The following is a 26,715-nucleotide window of genomic DNA, read 5'->3' as shown; positions in this document are numbered from 1 at the left end:
CTCAGTGAACTAATCTGGTCCACAAACACATACAAAGGTCAAGAAGAGAGTATGTTTGCACATGCTTGTGGGTTGATTGTGTTGTGTACCTGTGTCGGGGTCTGTAGCTCGGACCACTACCACAGATGTCCCGATCCCAGCGGTCTCTCTGAGCCCCAGACGATTGTACTGCGACTGAGTGAAGACTGGAGACTCGTCATTCACGTCCTCCACATACACAATCACCTACAGACACAAACTCACAATCACAGTCTGATTCACAACACACACATACTGCTACACACACATTATATCTAGTACTTGTCTTTAATGGCGTTTCAATAAAAAAAAAAAAAAAAAAAAAAAACATTTATAGCTAGATTTAATATAGTGTGCAGGCTATTAAACAATGTTAACTATGTAAAGCAGGCATTGTTTTAGCAACCTTGCATTCAAATCTGAATCTATTCTAATATGCAAAGCGCACTTCACCTTTTAATCAGTTTCTGATGGATTAAATCAAGTCCTTTTTTATCACTGAACTTCCCTTTTTACATGGAAATGTGTCACATTATGAAGCAAAATGGGTCGCAAACAGTAATTTACATGAACTTTAATATGAACCTGTCAAATAAGACACCTTAAATGTGATCTTCTAGGGTACGTTATATTATTTTTCACACACAAACATACCCTGACAGAGCTGCGCATGCTGCCCTGGTCACTGTTGTAGGCCTCCACCTCCAGCACATGAGAGCTGCGCGTCTCTCGGTCCAGAGCCACAGTTCCTCTGCTGATGAGTCCAGACAGACTGTCCATAGTAAACTGACCATTGTTGCCTACAGATAGAAAATCACACACACATAAGCTATACTCTGAAACAGTATATCACATGAAGGCTGAGGTTGAAAACAATCGTGCTAATTTATGTTTCTTACAGAATTAGTCTCTATTTGCCTCTATATGAGTCATATATTTCCAAAAGAAAAGAAAATTGTTAATATTGTCTATATTATATCTCATAATTCAATGTTTTTTCTCACATTTCTGTGAACTCAGAATAACGAGAAATAAACTCACAATTCTAAAAAAAGGCCAAAATTCGAACTTTTGTCTTCATGTTGCTGAGTGTACATATCGCAAATCTGACTTTTTTCTCTGAATTCCCAGTTCAGAGATATTGCACATTTTGCAATTGTCTTTTTCTGTCACAGATTTAAAAATGAAATTAGTAATAGCGCCTTTTTATCTCACAGTTCAGTTTTCTTTTCACAATTTTAAATTTGCATCTCACAATTTAAACTTTTCTTCTTAGAACTCTTTCAAAAAAAATTTGTTTGCAGAATTTTGAGTTTATATTTCAAATATGAGTTTATCTCTCCCAATTCTGAATTATATTTTGCAATTCTGAGAAAAAAAAAAGTCAGAATTGTGAGATATAAACAAAAAAGTCAATTGCTTTTATTAATTTATTTACTTATTTTTTAAAACAAGTTTCCACACATCCCCCAGTGCTTACAATATTCCACAGATGACTGAAAATGCTCAAAATATGACTGAAGATACTCAAAATATTTCTATAAAGTATTTTCTTACACTTTTTTGTACATTAAGTAATGCAACAATGTTGGTTAGTTAGTGTAGTATACTGTCGGAGTGCATCTGATCAAGGCACTGAGGTGTGACATCAGGGAAACAGGAAGAATAAACAGGCCTAGTTACCGGAGAGAATCCTGTATAGAACTCTTCCATTCTCCCCCTGATCTGCATCTGTAGCCTGAACCTGCAGACGGACATAAACACACGTAACCACAACACGTACACACACATGTACTACTAAATAATGAGAGTGAAAGTAATGCTTAACTCACTGCACACCCACACAAACCTAAACAATAATATATAAAAACGACAACACATACAATCACACAGTTACAATTGGACTCTTATTTTCACAAATGAAATGTGTAATTTCTTTATAACTAACAACACAAAATAAAACACAGTATGTTTTTTGGCTCAACCAATAACGTGAGTTTGGGGCGGGGCTATCTGATGACCAGTGGAAGACCGATTAAACCTAAAAAAAACCTTAACGGCAGTAAAACACACAGTCTGAAAGGGCTAGATTTCAAATACCCTAACGTCTAACGAATAGTTATATTTATTATTAACAGTAATTGGAATAAATAATTCCAGTGAGTAATAAAGTTAATTAGCCCAACTGCTGACTGTTTATGGTTTCTAAGCAATAGCAATTTGTTACATTTAGAATGTTTAATCACAGTTTCAAATATGCCTTATCCAATCAGAATTCAGAGTCAGGACTACCTGCTTTATTTATGCAATTGTGTTTGGTGCCACTACTGGCACAGAAATGAAACACTTCACCTTTAAATGGTCATCATGGCATGACCGTCAACTCACATGGTCTTGAAAACACACATACAACTTCATTGATCTCATAAATCCCAGAAACAATGATCAGAAGTTGTTCCTGAATATATTTAAACACATAAATTCATCATGCAGAGCGGTAAAACCATTTAGCACACACTAAAGACATCCGCACATTAGTCAAATCCTACTGACAGTGAGGAGGACGGCCCCTCCTTCAGACTCATTAGCTTTATAAAAAGATGTGGAGAGGAGAAGAAAGGAGTAGAGGATGAGGAGGAGGAGGGGGAGAGAAAGAAAGCAGGGGTCTAGGGGGGTCTCTTGGAGAGGGATGAATAGAACAGGCAGACCGGACCATACCAACACATGGGGGGTTAAAACTTGAGACTGAAAGTTTGGCTCAGAATGAGCGTTTAGTTCAAGAAACACACTGGCATGGTCTGCTGATCGCAAAACACAAAAAGATTGATTTTGAGTCTCTCTGAACGGATATCAGCTGCACATATCCTCATCCCCATCTTCCAGACGTCTCATCTCCAACACTCTTTGTGTCAACGTGATTTGAATCAAGGGGAACTTTGGAAGAGTCTCTAACCACATCCAACGCTAAAGGTAAAGTTGAACCACAAAGTATAAATCTGAAAAATAATTGTTATTCGATGAACCCCTGTTGAAAACAAGTTGTGTTTTGGATGCTGGTGTCCCTATATGGGCTTTTTCATTTTTATTCTTCTGAGCGACGCAGCTATGTTGGTCCACCAGCACCAAACCCGCACTAACCAGCATGAACCAGCATGGATAATCTTTTAGCAATGCCAAAAGCATTTTATTTTGCCATAATATCAGTCATAAATTACATGGGACAACAAGTTATATTACTGTATTTTACTAATTCATGGATATGCAATGTCTGAAATCACAACACAATAACTGCTACAGAGATTACTATTTGGGGAAATGGTGAGTAAAATTGTGCAAATTCGTATACAACTGCAGGCACTAGTGCACATAGTGTGCACTACTGTTCAAAAAATTATACTTTTTTTCAGAAAATTCATCAAAAGTGAAAGATTGTTACAGAATTCTATTTTAAATACAATTCCATTTAAAAAAAATCATTTTTCATCAAAAATGTATCACAGTTTCAACAAAAATATTAATCATAAGAACTGTTTTCAATATTGATAATAACAAGAAATGTTTCTAAGCAGCAAATCAGCATATTAAAAAGATTTCTGAAGGATCATGTGACACTGAAGACTGGAGTAATGATGCTGAAAATTCAGCTTTGCATCACAGAAATAAATTACATTTTAAAATATATCAAATAGAAAACAGTTATTTTTCAATGAAATTTGAAACAAAACCCAAATTAAAACAAAAAACTATTTCTAATGTGACTGTTCTCATTGAAATATATTTACAAAAATTCACTTTAAATGAGAAAAACAAATTTAAGCTGCCGGCTTGAACAAAACCTAAATATGTGCATAAATACATTTCAGCAGATTCATACAGCGGTAACTAATGAAGTGTTTCACCAACAATAGTTCTCGTCTGAGTGGCCTTTTCAGCCTGTTTGTGGCATTTAAGATGAGGAATAATTTCATGTCTCAATGTGTTTTCACCAAAGCGATAAGTCACACTCTGTGTGCTCAGAATTTAACATGCTGACATTTAGGAGCAGAGAGGCAGAGTAATTGGTAACTTGAGTGCTAGGCATGCATGTGTGTGTTTCAGATGCAATTTAGCTTGCAAAAAAATAGAAATAAAATCAACCAGCCACATTTCTCATCTGACTGCTCACTTATTGGGGCACCAACATTTTTAATGTCAAATGCCATTTCAAATGTGTATTTATGGGAGCGATGTAGGCAAGAAACATACTGTACTTGACGCAGGCACACAAAAACAGATGTGAATGCTTAGCTAATGCATTTACCTCTTTGTATGTAATAAAATGTATTTTTACATTACGGCAAGGGTGTACAGTCCCACTCCTGGAGGGCCAATGTCTTGCAGAGTTCAGCTTCAACCCACTCAAAAATACTTTCCTGGAAGATCCTAGTGATCCTGAAGGCCCTGATAAGCTGGTTTAAATGGGGTTGGATCTAAACTCTGCCAGACTGCAAGACAGGACATCTCTGTGTTACTGTGATGTAATTTGCATGCACTGTAAAACATTACTTCTTAGTGTTTAATTAGTCTGTTTCCAAATTTAGTTTAGAAGCAATGCTGGATATAATATTAAGAGTGTGAGAGTGCTTAAAGACAATGTATCTTATGAATTATAACAAGTGTATAGTGTATTTTGAGAAAGTGGGGGGAAAAAATGCCAGTGCAATACAAAAACCACTCAAATTAAAGACACTTTTACTGAAGACAAGCCTTAATATCATACACAGTGTGGTTTTTCAAGTAAATGTATCTTGTTTTAAGGATTGTTTTAGAGATTTTAACTGGAAATTCAGACAAAAACTTGTTAAAACTGTTTTACTGAAGACAAGTCTTATTGAAAACAGTTCTTATGATTAATATTTTTGTTGAAACTATGATACATTTTTTATGAAAAATGATTTTTTTAAAAATAGAATTGTATTTAAAATAGAATTCTGTAACAATATTTCACCTTTGATGAATTTGCTTTTGAACAGTAGTGCACACTATGTGCACTAGTGTCTACAGTTGTATACAAATTTGCACAATTTCACTCACTATTTCCCCAAAAAGTAAACTCTGTGGCAATTATTGTGTTGTGATTTCAGACATTGCATATCCATGAATTAGTAAAATACAGTAATATAACTTGTTGTCCCATGTAATTCATGGCAAAATAAAATGCTTTTGGCATTGCTAAATGATTCTCTTCCAGCTGTAGCTTGGCCATGACAGCTGTTGATCTGCAGGAGAAAATGACGGTAAAAGACAATGCTGAGAAGCGATGCTGTGAATGCTATACATATATAGTAATATGTTTTGTTTTTTTTTAATCTAAAAATGCAGACAGTTTCCTGTAAGGGGTAGGCTTAGGTGTAGGGTTGGTGTAGGGCAATATCACATACAGTTTGTACAGTATAAAAACAACCCCGTAAACCACTAAACCAAACATGTGTGTTTGTGTGTGTGTGAGAGAGAGACAGAGAGGAACACACTCTCGCTAATCTGTAATCAATACAGTCCAATATGAATCTACTATACTTTGACCTTTCTTGACATTTCTTTAGAGAAATCGCTCAGTCATTCTGATAGAGTTGCAGAGGAGCACTCTAAGCGGCATGTGTAGAGCTGCTAGATGGTGATGATAAGGTGTGTGTAGGTGTGCAGTCCCACCACCACAAACCACGCTCTGTACCTAGAGGAAAATGTGCTAAGAGGTTGCTCTGTCACTGCTCAGGAGACGTCTTTACCCGTTTCATTTGAGTATTACCACCGCCTCTCCTATAAATCCTGACGAGCAGTGTTATTTTAGTATTATTTCATAATATTTATTATTCATGTGTGTTCATTTTAGTTTAATTTTGTGTTTTTGTCATTTAAGTCGTTTTTGTTTAATAATTGTTTAATTAATTTGGTGATATATGATTATAAGCACAGAGCTCATGAAATGAGATCATGAGCTTCATAACACTTTTGATCACACTTTTGATCGACAAATCTAGTGCGAGACAGCATTTTGATCTCACATGTGAGATTGCTAGGATCTTTTTTTTTTTGGCAAAAAAAACAACAACAAAAAAACACCACAGAACAAGATTCCCTTTTTGAGAATGAAACACATACTTCGGACCACTATGACACATGCAAGCTCTTAGCACTTGCGTTCAAAGTCCGTTTGCTCTCCATCTCTTTGCTGCCTAAGAGAAACAACTGAGATATTAAAGAGATTTTTTTTTTTTTAAGCATACACAAACACCTGTTAACCACATCCTGGCATCTTGCATGCATCTAGTTCAAGCACACATTCACACTTTTGCACGAGCCTGAACCCAGAGTGTCACAAAAACACCTACATCTCTACTATAAACACGCTCCACTTAACCCAGATTTAACACTTCCTGTATTTGCATCTCTACAGATCCAGGAACGACATGGATGTGCCCTTCAATCTGTCCCTGTCTAATCTCTCACTTCCAGTTTCCCCAACATCTCCACCTCTGGGTCTTCACCATCCCCTCCCGACCATCATCATCATCGTGTGTCTGTTTATTCTGTTCGGGGGCTTTGTGATCTTTTTGGCGGTGGGCTGCCCATCGGGAGGGTCCTGGGGTGTGGATGGGGACTGCGGCCCGGCAGACGGTTTCTCCTGCGGACAGACTCTGTCCAGCGAGCCCCAGCTGAAGCTCTGGAAGCGTTTGGGTTCGATGAGGCAGTCGTTTACCTCCGCGCCGACCTTCAGAAGACCCGTTCAGCCATACATAGCCCAGAGCAGGAAGCAGTCGGGGTCAATGCCGCCCGCAGAGTCAAAGACAAACGACTCCCACACATATATTACTATACCAGCTCTGCTGCAGTATTCCACCGAGATATAAGCTTTGTTGCATCACCTAGTGAGCTGTCTTGCTATCTAGTACCTACATAAGCAACAGCCTTCTAAGTGACTGATTTAAAGTGCATTTCATAGGCAACAACTATGTGCACCATAGGAAACTTGACTCAAAATTGATTTTAAAGGAGTTGTAAGCTTGTTGCTAAGATAGTGATGTGATTCTTCAATAAGCACAAAAATGCAAAACAAGCAAATATGAAATAAAAACAATTACATTTAATTTAAACTGACTACTTTATCTATGATTCCATGTATTGAAAGAAATGTATTTAGTATGAACTTGTCTGCCATTTTCTTAGTGCATTGCATTTTGGGGTTACTGTACATATTCCATGAAGGATGCATGTGATACTGCCATGGTTATTATTATTATTAACAAAAAATACATGTATTTAAAAAAATTTTGCTAATCAAAAGAAAAAAAGCTGAAATAAAATAAATTTAAATATTAGAAAATATTAAAACTAAACTAAAATTTGCAATGTTGCTTTGGCAACTAACTAAAATAAGTTTAAAACGACTAATTGAAAATAAATAAAAACTAAAACTGATATAAAAATAAACCTAAACAGTCAGAGTAAAACACTAATTAAAATGACAAAAAAATAAATTGTATATTTAATCACATACACAATCTTAATATAAATGAATTAAAATATTAACTAAAATGACAAAAAAAGAAACTAAAATATAAAAATGTATGTATGTATATATATGTGTACATATATGTGTGTATATATATATATATATATATATATATATATATACATATATATATATATATATATATACATACATATATATATATATATATATATACACATATATATACATATATACACTTAAGCATACTGTAGCAGTGATTCATATTTCAACCACAGAAATTAGATTTTATTTAAATTTTAATACAGTTATTGCTATTATTGGTCGCACCACGTGACGAGTGGTCACTCCAAACGACAGAAAGACCTTATATCATTAAAAATCAATTTAAAGAGACATGTGTGAAAAGTGCAGCACGTGGCATTAACTGCAGGCATTTCTTTAGTCCCAGTTGTTTCTGTACTTTGCCCAATATTGGCTGCTCAGCTGACCCTTTCTCGGAAGTTTGATTAACAGGCAGTCTGACATAATATAACACCGAAAAACAAACCAGACAGGAGAGTAAATTAACGTCGGTGGACTTGAACTTGAAAAATGGTGTGTATTGACATCTTTTCACGGTTGAAACAAGACTTGTGCTATGACTAGTAAAGATGAAGAGATGATCGGTTCATGTGCCGCTTGAACTGAGGCACTACAGCGATCTGTCACGACATGTTAAAGAGCCATAAAACAGTATTTGTTGTTTGAATTTCTTTTAAAAAATTACAAAATTTGAACAGAGACTTTGTTTCATACTAAAAGTAACCAGCCCTGTCTTTCCTGTCAGTGTCCTCTTTGCTCAGTGATGTATTTTTTAATGCGTGAGAACATGATGCGTGGCAACAGTAACTAAGGGGGGTGGATCTTTGCAAAAGGTCAATTTAGAGTAGGGGGAAGTTGCTGGCTCAGGTTCTGAGATGACAACATTAACATCTTTCTTATAGTAGAAAATGACATCTGGAGTTTGTGCTGGACTGCAGGCTCAGAATTAACATACTGCCTATGGTGAGCGTTTATTTGACTTTGCTTGGCAGTATAATCTGGTAGAATAGATTAAAATAGTTATTAATAAATAAATAATAAATTACTAATAAATGCATAATTGCCAAACTAAAATTACATGCTCTGAATTATTATTATTATTATTTTTGCATTTTTTCAAATATTGTAAAAAGATTAAACAAACAGTCTGAAATGAACCAAATTGCATAAAAACATATTCCAAATTATACTAAAATAAAGTACTTTATATATACAAACCATCAATTGAATATAAAAGCAAAATCTGGGACATATATCTATAATAGAAAACACTCTGCAGTGGTCACACCACATGATATTTGGTCACACCACATGATATTTTCAAATTCAGTCAAAATTTACAAGCACAGAATTGGTCACCTAAACAAAACAAGCTAGCTTCCCACAAAAGGTCACTATGAAATTTATAATGAAAATTTTAAGATATCTTATTATTCATTGTTTTTTTGAGTGGTAACTACATACCAGCCGTTAAAAAGATTATTTTTTTTCCAAATTTGAAAGAGACTTACAAACCTGCCTGATGCTTCCATGGGTCCTTGGCAAATTAGTATATGATGCAAAGTCTTATCTTTTAATGGATTTCAACATAAAAGTCCCAAAATGGTAATTTCTTGATAGTCGCACCACATGATATTTCATAAAATGGAAATCATCGGACAAAGTTTGTTTGTATATTATGACGGAAATATAAATTCAAATGCTTTGCAATTTTATACGGTATTGCAAAACACTTTGGAAATCATGCCAAATAGTGCAGAAAATAAATCTGAATAAATTTAGGGTAATTTCAAAGATGTTTACAAATAAAAAGTTATGGCCGGAAGGTCGCACCACATGATATTTTGACACTTTGAATAACAGAAAAATTACAAATAACTAATGTTTTTTGAAAAGTTTTGGGAGAAGCCTTTCATATATATGGCATTTTTTTATGCATTTAAACCAATTTTTAACTGAAAAAATGCAATTGGACAGAAAATGTAGGCGTCACGTCATTGACCCATATATATACACTAAAATAGCACTGGATGCTGCTTCAAAATCTACAACAGCCAGATATAAGCCATGCTAACAGATAACACTCTCCATGTTTGTATTAAAACTTTATGTTAACAGTATTCTTTCATATGGAGTTTGCCTATGAACCCCTTAAAAATGCTTTCTAGGCCATAAGCTTACTAGGTTTTGGAAAAGAGCTACAGATATGTACACAATCAAAGCATACACGAGAGCAGAATCTGCAACCTCGGCTATCAGCGCTGACAAGAGACAAGCCAACTCATTTGATTCACCATTCGCTTCAATCGAAACAAGATGTGACTCAACAATCCGAGCATACGGTGGCCGCAACTCTATAAACAGCTGGACGTTGACTACATCACATTCTCTGCTGTTGAGGAGACTAACACACATATCCTGGATGAGCAAAGACCAGGTGCTGTCTGAGTAATGGAGACCATTTTGACTGGCCATTAACAACATTACTATTTATTTAGGGGAAATTCTGATTCATTTGCATGCATGTAGCCACAAGAGTATTTGTACACTTAAATCACACTTAAACATGTCTGAATGTCATAGCATTAGAAAATAAAACAGCAAACCAATTTGCATTCATTCACAATTGTGTAACTAACCACTGACTTGTTCTATTGACATCTGATTAGTGTTGGGTAAGTTATCCCTAAAATGTAATTAATTACTAACTACAAATTACATTTTCAACATTGTAATTAGATTACTGTACTAATTACTGTAAAAAGTATTGCAGTATTTATTTATTTCTAAATCCCATATCAGCCTCGACCACTTGAACAACACAAGGGCAAACATGAAACTGCTCCTTTAATTCTTACAAAATAATTAATATAAAATTGCATAAATTATTCTTGAACTGACCAAAGTATTTAACGGGAGAAGGTGACATGAATTGTTTTTGTTAAATTCACTATTGTTTTATTTGGACTTGTTGTATAGTCTATACAGTATTTAATGCAATTACATCAGAAGTAACAGTAATTAAATTACAGAAAAAAAAATCAGAGTAATCCCTTACTTTACTTTTTCAAGGGAAAAGTAATTATATTACAGTAATTAATTACTTTGTAAAGCAGTACACCACACTGCAATTAACAGCCATAAAATCTTTATTTTGAACTTAGTATATTTATTGTTTTATCATTTAAAACTTTTTTTTTTTTTTAAGAAATGTTTTGCTGGAAAAATGTGTTTGTGCTATCTTTAAATACTGCACTTCTGACATTAAGTGTGCTTTAAGTGTCCAAATTGTACAATTTTTTCAAATAACTGTTGTTGTGCCATTGTGACTCTGGTAACTGGTTTGTTTCACAACAGCAAATACATGCAAACTAAAACAAAGCTTTGCATATTAAAGATGGAATATTCCTTTAACTAACTTCAATACCAGTTCAATACCAAGAGGTAAAACCCCTTTGAAAATGAGAAGTCCTTCATTTAATCATGAGTTGTTCTGCTGACTTTGTAGAATTTTTAAAGCGTCGTCATGGTTACCCTATTATGGAACTGTTGCCAGCCTAGAGATCGTCACAGTTTCGAGCACAGCGGAACATGACATTACAGAAAACCACTGAAAACATGATAATGCTGCCATTGTTACAGACAAACACAATGATACACGTGAAATGTCATAATACCAGTGTTGAAATAGTTCTACTGTTGTTTACTGGAATAAAAATGATTTTTTAATGTCAATGAGCACAGTTTTTCCATATCAGAGTGAATTCTGAATATGAGCATGTGTACCTGTAATATACTAGTTCCTCTGGGTATGTTCTCCAGGACGCTGGTCTCATAGCTGTTCTGGAGGAATATAGGCCTGTTGTCATTGACGTCCAGCACCTCCACATATACTGTAGCTGTTCCTGTCCTCCGACCTCCCGCTGGACCATTATCTGTGGGAAAACCATCAACAGTCTGGCCAATACGGCTGCGAAATGCTACTCTCAGAACAAATAAAATCCATTACAAAGATCAAGGTTGACCAACGCATTTCTACAACACTTCCAGTTGTTCAGGATTATTGGATAAGTATTTTTGGTAACACTTTAGATTAGGGAACACATATTCACTATTAACTAAGAGTTTTCCATGATCATGGGAACCCTTATAGCAACATAGAAACACTGCCACAATACAGCGGTTATGACTTACTGGTAGTACTAGTCATCTTTAAATAAACAATAGTTGTACCAAGCAACACAATACCATATGACTGTGCTAAAACTGTCCTGTGCCGCATACAAAAGACCCACAGAAGACAAACCTTGCCGGTTTTGGCTTACCACATTCACTGCTATTGGGGTAAAATGTGTTAAAACATTAAAAAAAACAACAACAATATGATAAAAAATAATATAGAAAAAATAACCTTAGCTAAAAATGCATATATATATATATATATATATATATATATATATATATACATACACATTCATATGATTAAACAAACACATTTTGCATGAAAATGACTTGAAAATGAAGAGTGTTTGTTCTTGAAACAATATAAAGAGTAAATATTCCCAGATTCATGTGTTCTGGTCTTCCAAAACATGCATTTCATTCCATCATAATTAACATTTAGAATCAGACAAGAATAATGATGGACTTGACATAACATTCTTAGTTTTGAAAAAAGTGGGCAGCATATTTTCGTAGAAGCTCATTAAACAGGTAACAGCTGCAGTATTTCTAAACGCTGCACACAACTCAGACAGGAAACCACAAAACTTGCTTTAAACTCAAAGTCATTCAGACAGGAAGCTGCAGCAGATCATATCACATGTGCACACACACATGCATAACCAATTGTTTCAGCACCTATATGAAACTCACCAATTGCTTCAATCACTAGCCTGTACGAGGCCTGAGTCTCGCGGTCCAGACCAACCACGGTCCGTACTACACCGGTCCGAAATCCCACGCTAAACTTTCCATCCTGGTTCCCTCCTATGGGACACACAAACACATACAACTTAACTTGACTTAATTTACCTGTATGTAATATTTAATACTTTTCACAAAGATAAAAAGTGCCACTATAAGCATAAAATATGCTGCAAAAACGACATTACTAAATTGGTGATTTTTTTTTAACCAATTTAACTATATTTAAATACTTTTCGCAAAAATAATCTGGTAATTTTCTAATAAACATAAAATAGAAAACTATATTTAAATATCTTAAGTAAAGATAATGATGCGGTGCTCTTTTAATAAGCATAAAAAACATATCACACACAAATATTTGGCAAAATACTTTTCACTACTGAATGAGGTTCATCTGTCATCTTAAATGCATTTTTTTTTCCCCCACTTCCCAACGCATTAGGGTATATTTAGAAAGAGCCTTCACAAAACAGCACTCCTTAAAATGCTGCCTATGTAGGCCGCTGCACTAGATTTTGGAACAGAGCCTCAGCTTCATATCTGTTAAAAGCTGTTCACTGTGGGTCACAGCAGTCGCAAATGAAATCCCACAGTGTTGCTCCGTCAGCACAAACTCACTCGCACCCACTGATCTGTGACCTTCTGCACTCTGACCTGTGATAAAATAGCTGAGCTCTGCATTAAGACCCGCGTCATTATCCGTGCAGTTCAGTCTGACCACCACATAATCACGGGGCACGTTTTCATCCAACGATACGTTATAAACGCTGGGGAAGAAGGTTGGTGTCTCATCATTCACGTCCAAAACTGCACAGAAAGAGTGAGAGACATTAAGATGACTTAGCATTTGCATCTAAACACAGCCGGACAGCGATCCTGCACTGTACCTGTGATGGTGAGAGTACTCGTGGATGTTCGTGGAAACTGGCCAGCGTCATATGCAATGATCCTTAGATAATAGTGGCCAATCTGCTCGCGGTCCAGCACAGCGGTGGAAACCAGGACTCCTGTGGTGGTGTTGAGCCTGAAGTCCAGCCGCGGCATCCCCATCTGGAGGGCCATGGTTACAGCACCATTACCACCTTCATCAGGGTCCTGCACCTGCACCTGAAGGAGGAAACCAGCAGGGGGTGGCAGAGCACAGGACAGTTTTATTACAAGAACTTCAGTAAAAGTTGATATTAAATCAAAGATGACCCCAAAAGTGGTACAAGACACCTTGGATTTTTATGCCAAGTTGATTTTGAGTGCAAAAAGTGTTCCAAAGTCTCTTATATTCACTTATATTCAAAAACAGTAATATTGTGATTTTTTTCAATTACTGTTTTCTATTTGAATATATTTTAAAATGTCATTTATTTATTCCAATGTATAAAAAATTTTCAGCATCATTGCTCCAGTCTTCAGTGTCACATGATCCTTCCGAAATCAATCTAATATGCTGATTTGCTGCTCAAGAAACATTTATTATTATTATTATTATTATTATTATTTCAACCTGAAAACAGTTTTGCTGATTAATAATTGTGTATATCTTCAGGATTCTTTGATTAATTAAAAGTTCAAATAAATAGCATTTATTTGAAATATACATTTGTGTAACATTACAAATGCTACATTTGAATAATTTAATCCTTGGTGAATAAAAGTAATAATTTCATTAAAAAAATTACTGTCCCAAACTTTTGAACTGTAATGTAACTAAACAGAAGCAAAGTTTTATAATAAATATAATATTTCTGATCATTCTATGTGGGGTTGAAAGGATGACTTTTCCACCATAAAGCGAGTTATTGACAAAATGTCAAATCCACTCCTTTGCATAAAGTCAAAATGCCTGAAGATCTCTGGCCGTCGAGTTCATTTGCAGTTTTGCTTGGTTTATTTCAAAAATACATTTTAAAATCAGAAACTGAACCCAGGTCCCCTTGCATACTAAATGAAATGCCAGTCTTTGCTTGTTGAATATTTAATCAGTGACTCCTAGTCCCTGTAGAGACTTCAACCAATCAAATGCTAACCCTGAACACAGATGATCCAATAGGAAGCCCCTCTGGTACTTCGGCGACAAAAGGGAGGTTTAAAAAGGCAGGATCATTATCGTTGAGGTCCAGGAGGTTCACATACACCGTAGCGCTGGCTGAAGAGCGCAGTGGAGGTGTCCCACCTGAGGAGGGCAGCACAACAAAGAGAACACTCACATACTGCATAACTTATCTGAGTTTTCTCTAGTCATTAGATCCACTGAGGGGGAAGAAATTCTGAATTTCTGAAATGTCAGTTTATATTGTCAAACACAACTCAGACTAATGCCAAAATAGACAAACAGAGGGAGAAGCACAAATTTTGAGAAAACAAAGGATGTGTTTGGAATGGAGTATTAGCTTACTACTTGGTGAATACTGTACAGTATATACTGCATACTATATTTTATAATACGTGAAACAGAGAGCATTAAACAATGATAAACATGTTAAACAATACATATTTTTATGATTATTTTTAGATTTTTTAAAATGCTATCACCTGGATATCTTGCATTTAATAAATTTTGTAAAAAATAAAAATATTTTTTATATGATTTTGCCTAAATATGTCTTAATATATTTCATATGGAAGTTTGATCAAATAATGAGTACAAAAGAAAAAAAAAAAGAAAAATGGTTAATAATTCTGTTTAATTAAAAGTTTGTGAAAGTCAGGCCAACCACACTGCATTGTGGGATACAATATACAATACATACAGTATACAGAATATACTACACATTTGGCAGATGTTCAAAAGTTTGGAGTCAGTAATATTTAAAAAATAATAATAATAATAAATAAATTTACAGTAAAAACAAGAAAAATTACAGTTACAATTACAGAACAAAAAAATACAATTAAAATTTTTTAACTTTTGAATTTTAATATATTTTAAATTTATTCTTGTGATGAAAAGCTGAATTTTCAGCAAAAAAATGACATCTTTGCAACATTATAAATGTATTTATTGTCACTTTTGATCAATTTAACACACCCTTGCTGAATAAAAGTACTATTTTTTTAAGTCTCATTGACTTCAAACTTTTGAATGGTAGTGTATGTAATAAAGAAGGTTTGCATACTGCAATTGGTAAGACCATTATGCTAGAATGCTACTCTGAACACACAGACTAGATAGGTAGACAGTCCAGAAATAAAGAAACTGAAAGTTGGCGGCTGTAAAACTATTTTTATTGTGACCTCAGAGACAGAGTGAGGCATTATGGGACAGGTGAGAGTTGCTTACGGTCGGTAGCAGACACAATGATGGTCCTCATAAGCTGTGCGGGCCGGGCGTTCTGGCTCTCTCTGTCCAGCACCGCCCCACTGGTGCGGATCTTCCCGGTGTTGCGGTTGATGGTGTAAAAGGGGTTCTCTGGATTTATAGAGTACACCACCGTCCCATTATCACCATAATCAGGGTCCACCGCTAATACCTGCACAGAGAAGCAGAAGAAAAATGAGTCTTACGGCACAAAACAGAGTCCTAAGGCGCAGAAATGAAATCACACCAACCCTCTCCCTACAGAATGGCATGATGGGAGATTTATGCATGGGGCATAACTGTCTAAAACCCTGGCTGTTATTTTTTTTTAAAGAGCCAATCAATTATTCACAGTGCTGGTGGAGAAGCACTGAAAATCACTTAATTGGTCATTAGAGAACAAAGGTTCTGTAGGTCTTTAATTATTAAAACAGGAAGGACCAGACGACTGTGTTCTCCATTGATTAGAAGGAGTTTAAACGGATGATGTAGAGCACGGGTCTAATGTAAAGTTTATCTAATTGATTTGAACTCTGAGGGGGACATTTCACACACGCATTTACTCTGGCATGTTTATAGACAATTTTAAAGGTGATATGTGTGATTTTGTGATGTTAAAATATGTTCTCCTGTCCTGTCCCAGCTTAATGTGCAGCCGTTTGCAGGTCGATTCCCCTGAAATGTTTGAAACACTGCAACAAGGAGATGCACTGCAGAAAAGTCCACTTTGCTTTTTTTAAGGAAACATCCAATGACAAGGGGCTGTCAAGCTTCATAAATAATAAAAAGCACCATAGAATAAAAATATTCCATATGACCCGTATTTAAAGTCTTTTGAAGTCACACAAAAACTGTGAGAGAAGCAGACTGAAATTTAAACTGTGATTCAATGAAAATGGTCTATTATGTTGTATACACTACCATTCAAAAATCTGGGGACAAAGAAACACATTTTTGAAAGAAAATCATACTTTAATTTGGCAAGGATGCATTAAATTGATCAAAAATGACAGCAAAGTCATTTCTAAAGTTACAAAATAGTTCTATTTCAAATAAATGCTGTTATTTTGAACTTTCTATTTATAAAAAATGACTTCTGAAGGGTCATGTGACACTGAGGAACGTATGTAATGGCTGCTAATTTTTATTTATTTATTTTTATAAATTAATAAAAATAATTTACATAATAAATTACATTTTAAAATATATTCAAATAGAATTTTAAGCTTCAGCAGGATTCTTTCAAAAACATTAAAAACATCTTACTGACCCAAAACTTGTTGTATGAAAAAGAATAGCTTGGAAATTCTGTTAAATATCAGTTTACATTACATTTAGTCATTTAGCAGACGCTTTTATCCAAAATTACTTACAAGTGAGGACAATAGAAGCAATCAAACCAACAAAAGAGCAATAATATGTAAGTGCTGTGGCAAGTCTTGTTTTTTTTTTAAATAATAAAATAAAAAGAAAACAAGGATAGGTAATTGCTAGTATTAATTCGCCACCTGACCAATTAATACACCTACCTATCCTATCCTATTCTATTCTATTCAAAATAAAAAAAATTAAAAAACCTGTACTGTGCTAGACTAAATGAGACTTTTCACAGCACTTGTATACTGTTGCTCTCTCGTTGGTCTGATTGCTTCTATTGTTCCCCTCATTTGTAAGTCGCTTTGGATGAAAGCATCTGCTAAATGATTAAATATAAATGTAATGTAAATGTAGAAAAAGAATAGGGAACGCTAGTGTTAGAGGGTCATTTTTTATAATAAATTAAAAAGAAAAGTAGAGTAGAGTAGAAAAAGAACAGAGAATGCTAGTGTTATAGGCTCTTTTTTTTTAAAGGAATGACACGAAAGAGAGTAAATGATTACAAAACATATTTATTTATTTTTGGTGAATTATTACTTGATTAAACCACACTATACCACTGTGTTGAGTGGTAAGTGGACTGATGGACTCAGAACCCCTACCAGAGTGTAGAAGTCAAACATGCTTTAGGACATTTGGTTTTTACATCCACTGTTCTGTGATTTAAATTATCCATCTATTTTCTTCCTTTGTTCTGTTTTATCTCTCTCTCTCTCTCTCTCTCTCTCCTGCACGGTGTCCAGCAGGGTAATCAAGTATGCACTTGACTCTGGGCTACATTTTAATTAGTCATCCGGAACCTCCTAATGAAGTTCAGCACTGGCTTGTTAATTAACAGACAATCAGGGGCATATTTAGCCAAAGACAGAGCCAGTATAAAACACCTAAACATTTACAAGCAGAGGGTTGAAGTCCATGTTTCTAGAGGGCTGACCACGTTAAACTTGAACACACACTAAACCCACATCTCAAATTCAACAGTTTTTCCAATATATTGTAAAACCGTCAGTTTGCATTTAGTTAACTTTTTCCTCAGATGCCATGGCCACAGATTTTGCTCACAGTTCAGATTATATGACTTATATTGCTTGCAAAAACGCCAAGATCTGGCTGAAACCACCAACTACTATATGTGCATCAGTCTGCTTGGATACAAAGTTGTTTATAATAATAATAATAATAATTCATATAATGACAATTGTCTTTAATATTTCTAGTCTATTATTGTGGTAAAATTGATCTAAAAAAAAAAAAAACAGGTAAAACGGTCTCTCTTGTCTAATTGGGTGATTCTTGGCCAGAAAAAAAATATAATCTAGACCATCTTTTCAAGTCAAGTGATTTTTATTTGTATAGATCTTTTTAGAAACCATGTTATTTTAAAACAGCTTTACAGAAAAGCATGCCTTAATGTCTTAAAACTCCCTGCGAAGAAGGCAAAGGTGACGCCTATATGCCAATAGCCAAGAGACTGTGAAATGTTTAGTGCCAGGCAAATCTGAAATCAATGATACCACAGTAAGGGTAACAAAGTGGCAGTTCATTTAAATAATAACAGAAGTCAACACTGAAAAATAGCAGAAAATGTGTGTAGTGGTCAAAATGTCCCCTATGATTACAAGCCAATGAACCACTTTTAGTGCTATTTAGCACCATTTTTGTATAAATCACACACTTCACTTTTAAATGAGTTCGTTGTAGCAGCCTGCATTGGAACCTGGTAAACACGATGATGCTTCCTTGTGGACTGATAACCTGTGACTCATGGAAATACATAAAAACTAGTCCATCATATTACAGTTTAAAAGGGACCTCTTATGCAAAAATCACTTTTATAAGGTGTTTGAACACAATTGAGCGCAATGTGTGAAAACAACCAGCCTATAATGGTAAAAATCCACCGACTAATTTTTTTATAATCCCAATAAATGATAAACAGTCTCTCAGAACAAGCGATTCCAGATTCTCCCTACGTACACGTCGTCGTAGGGAGAAATCCTGCCCATTTGTGACACTCTCTGCCCTATTAGCATAGACATAAGCAGCAGTCCACCATTACTGTTTTCTTGCTGTAGCTGCTTGTCAGCGCCAAAGAGGCATTACAAGTGTTGTGTTTTGGCATGCGCAAATGAACATAGGAACCTCAATAGTCTCCCTCCATCCGAGCTGCTGAGAACACTGTGGTTGAGTTCCATTTTCGAAGGAAATGTCCCGGAAAAAAATCGGTAAAGTCCTATGACTGTGACAATCATTTTACGCCGGACAGCCTCACAAACAAGGGTCATTTCAACTCTGGATTTCTGGAAAAGTTGATTCTGAAAGAGGGATTAATACTAGAGATGCACTATATTATCGGAACGTTATCAGAATCGGAAAAAAAGGCTTAAAATTTAAACATCGACATTGGCCGATTTGAAAAAAAAGAACTTTAATAAAGTTTATTACTTCTAACAAATATGTTTTTGCTCAAAACTAACCAAAACTATATTATTTATCATTTCAGCACAGGAGAGACTTGGTGTTGTTTCAAAACAAAGGGAAATATACATTGGTATCGGCTATCGGCCAAAATGATTTGAAAAATATCGGATATCGGCAAAAAACTAATATCATGCTTCCCTAATTAATACCAATGCCTAGTGTGTGAACGTCAGCTCCAGACAAAGTAAGCACGTCATATTTTGTTTTCCAAAGCCTTTCTGAAAGAGCATCTTGGCACTCTGTCAGGGTAATATTGCTAAAGCTACCATCGTCTCTGCCTGTTTTCACTGATGCTGCCTTCATGTTCTACCAGAATTGACTGTAAATAGGAATGTGGTAGTTAAAAATTGCATATGAAAGCAACGTGAAGTCGACCGCTTGAGAGTTTCTGACATTTTCAGTGTGTGAGATTTTTTGACAAACACAAAAACTGTGCGTTTTGGTTCATGCTCTAAACGTGGCACCTTTGACAAGCTACTTTGTGCTAAAACTTAACATATACACTCTGGAGACATCAGAGACTTATTTTACATCTTGTAAAAAGGGGCATAGTAGGTCACCTTTAAGATTTTGGAAACCCTTAGACTCTTCAAAATGGTCCCTGGCTGTATGAGGCTGAAAGTAGAGATGGTGTGCCTGACATTAACATATGAAATAATTTATTCATTCACCAAAGGAGGAAAAACCCCTCAAGATGGGATTTTTCACATACTTCAAGCAATAGAGTAATATGAGAATATATAAATCTCTGTAAAACGTTCCAAGGACACCGAGGTGAGAGCCCACTTTGAATTCAGCTGCAAAACTGCAGCCGATCAAAGGCTGGGACAGGGGGGTTTTCTCCAGACGGAGAGGAGATGGAAACTTGCTCCTCTGGGTACGGTGGGGATTTGACTCAGAGAGAAACTGTAAGACATTATCACTCATAAAATCAATAGCACTAACTATGTTTACCTGCTGACACTAAGATCAAACCGCTGCTTCAAAACCGCCAGTGTTTCTGTATCTTATTTCATCAACAGGATTCAATACACATCTTATATGATGGGATTTTAGTTTTTTTGGTGTCTAATCAGACCATGACTCTCTACTTCCTAAAAGGGGAACTATGCACCATTAAAGAATAAAAATAAAAGCCATAGGATACATTTTTGTGTGAACAGACTAAAATTTAAGCCATGATATGCTATTTTGTACATTGTCTATTTTGTATATTTGTATATTATTCTTTTTATTATCTGTGTCCTGTCCTGTCGCTGTCATTCTGTTGCACTGTGGAGCTTCTGTTACTATAACAAATTCCTCGTATGTATAAACATACCTAGCAATAAAGCTCATTCTCTCTCTCTCTCTTCTGATTCACTTATGTCTTCATAAGAATTCTTAAGTTTATAAGCCAGTTTGAGGTCAAAAAGTCAGTTCAGAGGTTAAAGGTCAGATCAGTGCACTCACAGTAATGACGTCAGTATCCATGGGACTCATCTCCACAACATTCGCTTGATACGGTTCATCTCGCCACATGGGGGCGTTATCATTTATGTCCAGAACAGTGATGTTCACCTGCAGTGGACAGATGCACAGATACATGCTTGTCATCTTTAACATAATGCATTGCTTCGAGTGACTTTGCTTAAAAATTGATGAAAACAGACACCCCTAATAGACACCTAATATCAATAAATAATTAAATATACTATTAATAATCATCAAAATAAACAAATCTTCTTACAAGTAATACACAGTAAGCTAACTTATAGTTGTTTAAGTGTCTGTCTAAGGTGGATCAAAGGGTCAGCCGTTACCGTAGCGATGCCGGTTTTCTGCAGTGGTCCTACCCCTCCATCCACGGCTCTTACAATCAGAATATACTCAGACTTCATCTCTCGATCCAGAAGAGCTGTGGTAGTGATCTCTCCTACACACATATACAGTCATATTCAGCTCGGACACACATGAACCTGTTACAGTCAGCTGGACGAGACTCGAGACGTGGTGATAATGTACAAAGTAATATTGTTGTTTCTATCTGTTTAGAATTGCAATATTAATTTTTGATTGAGTGGCCCATTTATAATAACATTAAATCAACCAATGGCAACAGTTTGGGGCGGGGCTACCTGGATTATTTGAAACTTGTTCAAAAACATTATTTTACATGAAGTTTTCAAAACTTTTAAAAGAAAAAAATATATATTTTGTGATATGAAAATCTGTAATAATTACTATAACTATGCTAAGTGAGAAAGAATGATAGCACTTATTTATTTGTTGTCAACATACTCTTCAATAATGATCCAACACAGTGTGCAAGCAGCTGGCTATATTAATGTACGTTATTTCTTCATGCACATGGGAATTCTGTTTAGGAGCATTTATTTGAGGAAATATAAAAATGGCACAGAAATTGCAATGTGCCTAGAGTTTACATTTTTTTCAAGACTCAGCCATTTTGTTTTGACTTCTTTTGGAAGGGTTTTTGCCTTTATCAGAAAATTAATTGAAAAAAAATTTAATAAATAAATGAAAATAATATAATTAAATAAATATATTTTATTTAAAATGTACTAGAAGTATTTCTGAAAAAAAAAGAAATAAATACAAATTTTAATAATAAATAAATACAATGTAAATGGCAACTAACACTTGTATATGGGCCAAGCAGACATGATTACTGACTGTTATCTGAGTTATTTAAAAGGGCCTTTGGTCTGTGAGACCCCAAAGCGAGCATGAGGGTTAAAGGGCAGGTGTGAATGTGTGTGCCGCTGTCCACCTGAGCGAGTGTTGAGTCTGAACTGTGAGCTGCCCTGCAGGGAATATATGAGGGAGGCCTGACCAAACTCCCGAGACGCGTCCAGATCTGTGGCGTTCACAAACAACACCGTCGCTCCTGACACAGAGAGAGACAAAAGAGAAAGGTAAGAGGATGTAAACAAGCCATCAGATAATAAATGTGTGAGACAGACAGCTGTACGAAGAGAAAAAACAAAATGAGGTGACAGACAGGCAAAGCGTGAGGGATGGTCTTCAGACAGGAAGTGGTAAGTCAGTGTGCAGTGCTGTGCATTGATGGAGACAGGGATTTCAGGATCATCAGAGTGCGTTCAGTACCCGTGGCACACACAAGCGCACAACAGAGCAAATGTAATTTCCCTTTGATGATTGAAGACGAGTCTATTGTGTGGAATAAAATCACTGAGCGAATAAATGCATGAGAATCATGTCTTTTTCCTCTGCACACAACCTTCTTGCTCAATTAAAACACAATGATATAAAGGGGAAAAGAAATAAAATAAACCAAGACAGAAACAAATATCTTGAAGGAGTTTTGTAGTGTGTCCAGAATGATGCAGCACACAGAAAAGAAAAAAAAACTGCAGCTGAATAGACTAGAACTAGATTATTTGCATTTCCTGAAGGAAACACAGTGCTTGTCATGCGGTGTGAATGAGAAACAACATTGTTAATAATTTAAAAAAATATTGTTTCTCCTTTTGGAAGGAGTTGCATTTGATAGATAGTTAAATAAATGCAAGAAAAACAAGTCCAATAACAAATCATTATACAAACAGACATAAGAAAAAAGACGGAATTCAGTAAGCAAATACTACAATGAGCACTATTACTCACATAATACTCACTGATAAAAAGTGGGAGATTTTCAAAAAAGTAATAAATAAAATTAAATAATAAAATTAAATAAATCACCACAAAAACAAAACATTGCAAATGACATAATCACTGGCAAATAGTGGGAGATAAATCAAAATTCTCTGGGGAGTATTTGAACTTTTTGGTTGTGGTTTTTGGGTGGTCAGAACTGAAACAAAACTACCAAAAGCCTTTGTCCCAGCTCTGGGAAAACAGCACTTATTCACACAATACATTATATTAGTGTGGAACAGAACTAGTGCACAGCTGGCTGAGCGTTGTAAATCATCACTGACAGGAATCTAGTTATGCTGTCATCAGGTTTTAAGCACTGTACATGTGCTACATGTTGATATATTCTTCCATTTTTTCATAATATAATTGTAAATGTACCTGCAACGATATTCTCGGCTATGTTGACGATGTAAGACGGGAGGCTGAACTCGGGTGGGTTGTCATTCTCGTCCTGTGGAGGAAGGAGGGAAGAGATCAGTGTATTAGGTATCTAAAAAATCTTTAAATATTAACTCATTAATTTTCCACAGGGAAAAAAAAACAGCTTTTGGTTATAATTAAACGTATTGATGGAGTGCTTTGGGGGTTTAATGGAAACTCACAGGCTGTGGCGATGGGAAATTATTCAATATCAGACGCATACACTGTTTTACCACTTCAATTCAGCTCAACATTCAGTAATAACACACACACGCACACACACACGGATGTGGATGCGTCAAACCCCTGCTGTTTTTCAGATGAAATGTGTCTAATCGGAATTATAATAAAAGAGCAGAGAAATGTCAGAGTGAAATTATCCATGGATTAACCGTTCTAGTCAATGGAGCTCAGAGAAAACCCATGAATTCAGAATTAACACATAGATCACACAACACCAAACTGTGTTTGTTTGTGTGTGAGGAACTTGAATCAGAAATGATGGTTTTGGGTAATCTTTGTTTTCACCTGATTCTAAAATGAAGTTAAAAGAATATTCCAGGTTACAAGTAAAGCTCAATCACTTGTGGCGTAACATTAATTTAGACAATGTTTAGTCTGTAAACATTAAAATACTCACTGTTACAATAAGATAACCACAAAACATAAACAGCATGCCTGTTAATATGATATTAGGGTAAAATGTATATCTAATTTTACAACTTTGTTCCCAAAGACAATGTAACACTAACCCTAAAACAGCAAAACTGACAAAAACAACTTTAAAGCTCAAATAATATTTAAACAGTAGAATTGCAATTTTATAAAATATAAAAGCATCACATTTCTGTTATTAATTCCTCCAAAAACTGGCCCCATTCACTTTCATTGTAAGCGCCTCACAGTAATGTTTTTTTGTTGTTGTTTTTTTTAAAAATAAAACCATAGATGAGTCAAAGTAATTTTTTGTGGCAATATGAGGCAACAAATGCTGTTAATTGAGCTTAATAGGTATTGAAATCAAAATATTTCTATAAATTAAAAGATGGTTCAACTGCTTTATGATGCAACATAAGTTGCTCATCTGTCCTGCTGTAGTTGTTTTACATACTCAAAAAAAAAAAAGCAGATTTTCTGCTCAAGAAACATTTCTTCTTATTATTATAAATGTTGAAAACAGTTGTGTTGCATAATATTTTTTGTGATATATTCGTTCCAGGATTCTTTTATCTATAAAAAGTTCAAAATAGTCACAGAATTTAAAAAAGGGAAATCCAAGGCACTCTTCTTCAAAGTTCTTTAAAAAGCCTTTATTTTACTGGCTATTTCATATTAGAAAATATAAAATACATGGGGGCTGGGAACAACCCATGCGTAGCGACACAAATAGCCTTCTTCAGGGTGTCCACAGAATTTATTTGAATAAAAATCTTTTGCAAAATTCTAAAAGTCTTTACTGTTATTTCTGAGCAATTTAAAGCATCCATGATCAATAAAAGTATTATTTCTTTCCAAAAACCCCCAAAAATAACAACTTACTGACCCCAAACATTTGAACGGTAGTGCAGCTGACATGATATTACAAACATCTGCATAATGTTTTCCTTTAATCATCATCCCATAGGATTGCACTCTTTCATGGTGCAGTATACTGAACATTCCCTCTGGAAGGTTGTGTTAAGTGTGAAGGCAGGTGTAGTACTCACAAACAGCTCTATGGTGACTGGAACAGTGCTGTTGAGGGACAGGGTCCCTCCGTCTCTGGCCATCAGAGTCAGAAAGATCAGTCCACCTGGAACCTGCTCATAATCCAGAGGACGATTCACGGTGATGACTAATAAACAAACAAACAAACAGGAGTTATGGCACGTGAATCGAATAAATCTAAAAACAGAAAAACAAATATATCAGCACATGCTTACTAGGCAGCCATCTATAATCCATTTATGAAACACCAGAGGTCACAAAGGCTTCTCTAAAGGCATTTTCACGCTTTAAGGTGTTAAACCCAAATCCGATTCCCCGCTAACGCACTGAGCGATGGAGAGCACATAATGTAACCCATCACCAGCCTGAACAAGCAGTGAAATTGTATTATTAGATGACTTTGATTTGAACACAGACCTGCGTAGCCCTCCACCACACTGATGCTGAAATATGACCTGAACTGAGAGGCGTAGATGATGGAGTAGGTCAGGATGTTATTGGGAGGAGAGTCCTCATCCGTCGCCTGAGAAACACATACAGAGCAACACAGAAGGTCATTAAATCAATACCGTAATGACTGTTTCCAAACATGTTTCCCAAACACCTCCTAACATTTAGCACTCAAACAAAGAGAGCAATGTTTTTATAGCACCATATATGTTGTTATTGTTAACTAAATTTATAACTACTAAAATTTGTTTTCATTAATTGAAGGCTGAATAAAATAAAATAGAAAAAAAATAGAAATATTAGATTAAAAAAATACAATTACAATTAGATATATGTGAAAATTTGAAATGTTGCCTTGAGAACTTAAAGAAATAATAATAATAAATGGGAGTTAATTAAAGGAAAACATATGCAATAAATAAAAAAATAAAAAAATAATGCAAACAAAGCAATGTTTTATGGTGTGAAAGTGTTAATAGTTTATAGTGTTAAACTATTAAAAATTGTTTTTGATTAATTGAAATAAAGCTCAAATAAAGTATCAGATGAAAAACTTTAACCTGCTATTAGAAATGTTACTTTGGCAACTAACTGAAATGAAAATAAAATAAAGTAAAATAGTTATATTAATCCCCCTCCCCACCAAAAAAATAACAAAAGCACAAAATTACTAAAATTTAAAATACATTTTGAATGAAAACTGAAAATATAAAAATAAAAACTAACAAATAAATTACATTATAATAACAAATAAATTATAGATTAATTGTACATTATAGTATTA

The 26,715-nt window shown here is 35.1% G+C and overlaps 2 protein-coding genes across 2 annotated transcripts in view; one reads left to right on the top strand and one right to left on the bottom strand.

The window, feature by feature from the left end:
* The window catches only part of cdh23 (cadherin-related 23), a 274,516-nt gene that overhangs the window by 48,189 nt on the left and 199,612 nt on the right, over nucleotides 1-26,715 (bottom strand). Inside the window, exons 16-30 of the mRNA XM_058795349.1 lie at nucleotides 25,899-26,004; nucleotides 25,481-25,608; nucleotides 23,733-23,805; nucleotides 22,462-22,578; nucleotides 21,491-21,603; nucleotides 21,141-21,248; nucleotides 15,813-16,002; nucleotides 14,560-14,705; nucleotides 13,426-13,645; nucleotides 13,193-13,345; nucleotides 12,485-12,598; nucleotides 11,396-11,544; nucleotides 1,702-1,762; nucleotides 673-818; nucleotides 90-225 (exon numbers count right to left, since the gene is read on the bottom strand). Of these exons, the coding sequence (XP_058651332.1) occupies nucleotides 90-225; nucleotides 673-818; nucleotides 1,702-1,762; nucleotides 11,396-11,544; nucleotides 12,485-12,598; nucleotides 13,193-13,345; nucleotides 13,426-13,645; nucleotides 14,560-14,705; nucleotides 15,813-16,002; nucleotides 21,141-21,248; nucleotides 21,491-21,603; nucleotides 22,462-22,578; nucleotides 23,733-23,805; nucleotides 25,481-25,608; nucleotides 25,899-26,004 (1,960 nt within the window). The remainder of the gene's footprint in view (nucleotides 1-89; nucleotides 226-672; nucleotides 819-1,701; nucleotides 1,763-11,395; nucleotides 11,545-12,484; nucleotides 12,599-13,192; nucleotides 13,346-13,425; nucleotides 13,646-14,559; nucleotides 14,706-15,812; nucleotides 16,003-21,140; nucleotides 21,249-21,490; nucleotides 21,604-22,461; nucleotides 22,579-23,732; nucleotides 23,806-25,480; nucleotides 25,609-25,898; nucleotides 26,005-26,715) is intronic.
* On the top strand, nucleotides 2,772-7,103 carry LOC131552017 (uncharacterized protein C10orf105-like). The gene is made up of 2 exons (XM_058795353.1): nucleotides 2,772-2,988; nucleotides 6,452-7,103. The coding sequence occupies exon 2, from the start codon at nucleotides 6,465-6,467 to the stop codon at nucleotides 6,903-6,905; it is 441 nt and encodes a 146-aa protein (XP_058651336.1). The 5' UTR covers nucleotides 2,772-2,988; nucleotides 6,452-6,464; the 3' UTR covers nucleotides 6,906-7,103.

This window comes from Onychostoma macrolepis, chromosome 13, assembly GCF_012432095.1.
Source record: "Onychostoma macrolepis isolate SWU-2019 chromosome 13, ASM1243209v1, whole genome shotgun sequence".
Classification (NCBI taxonomy): domain Eukaryota; kingdom Metazoa; phylum Chordata; class Actinopteri; order Cypriniformes; family Cyprinidae; genus Onychostoma; species Onychostoma macrolepis.
This window is presented reverse-complemented; position numbering and strand designations above follow the sequence as displayed.

Bases quoted from the DNA above. Each gene is read 5' to 3' on its own strand.
- LOC131552017 (XM_058795353.1), top strand. From the start codon at position 6,465: ATGGATGTGCCCTTCAATCTGTCCCTGTCTAATCTCTCACTTCCAGTT.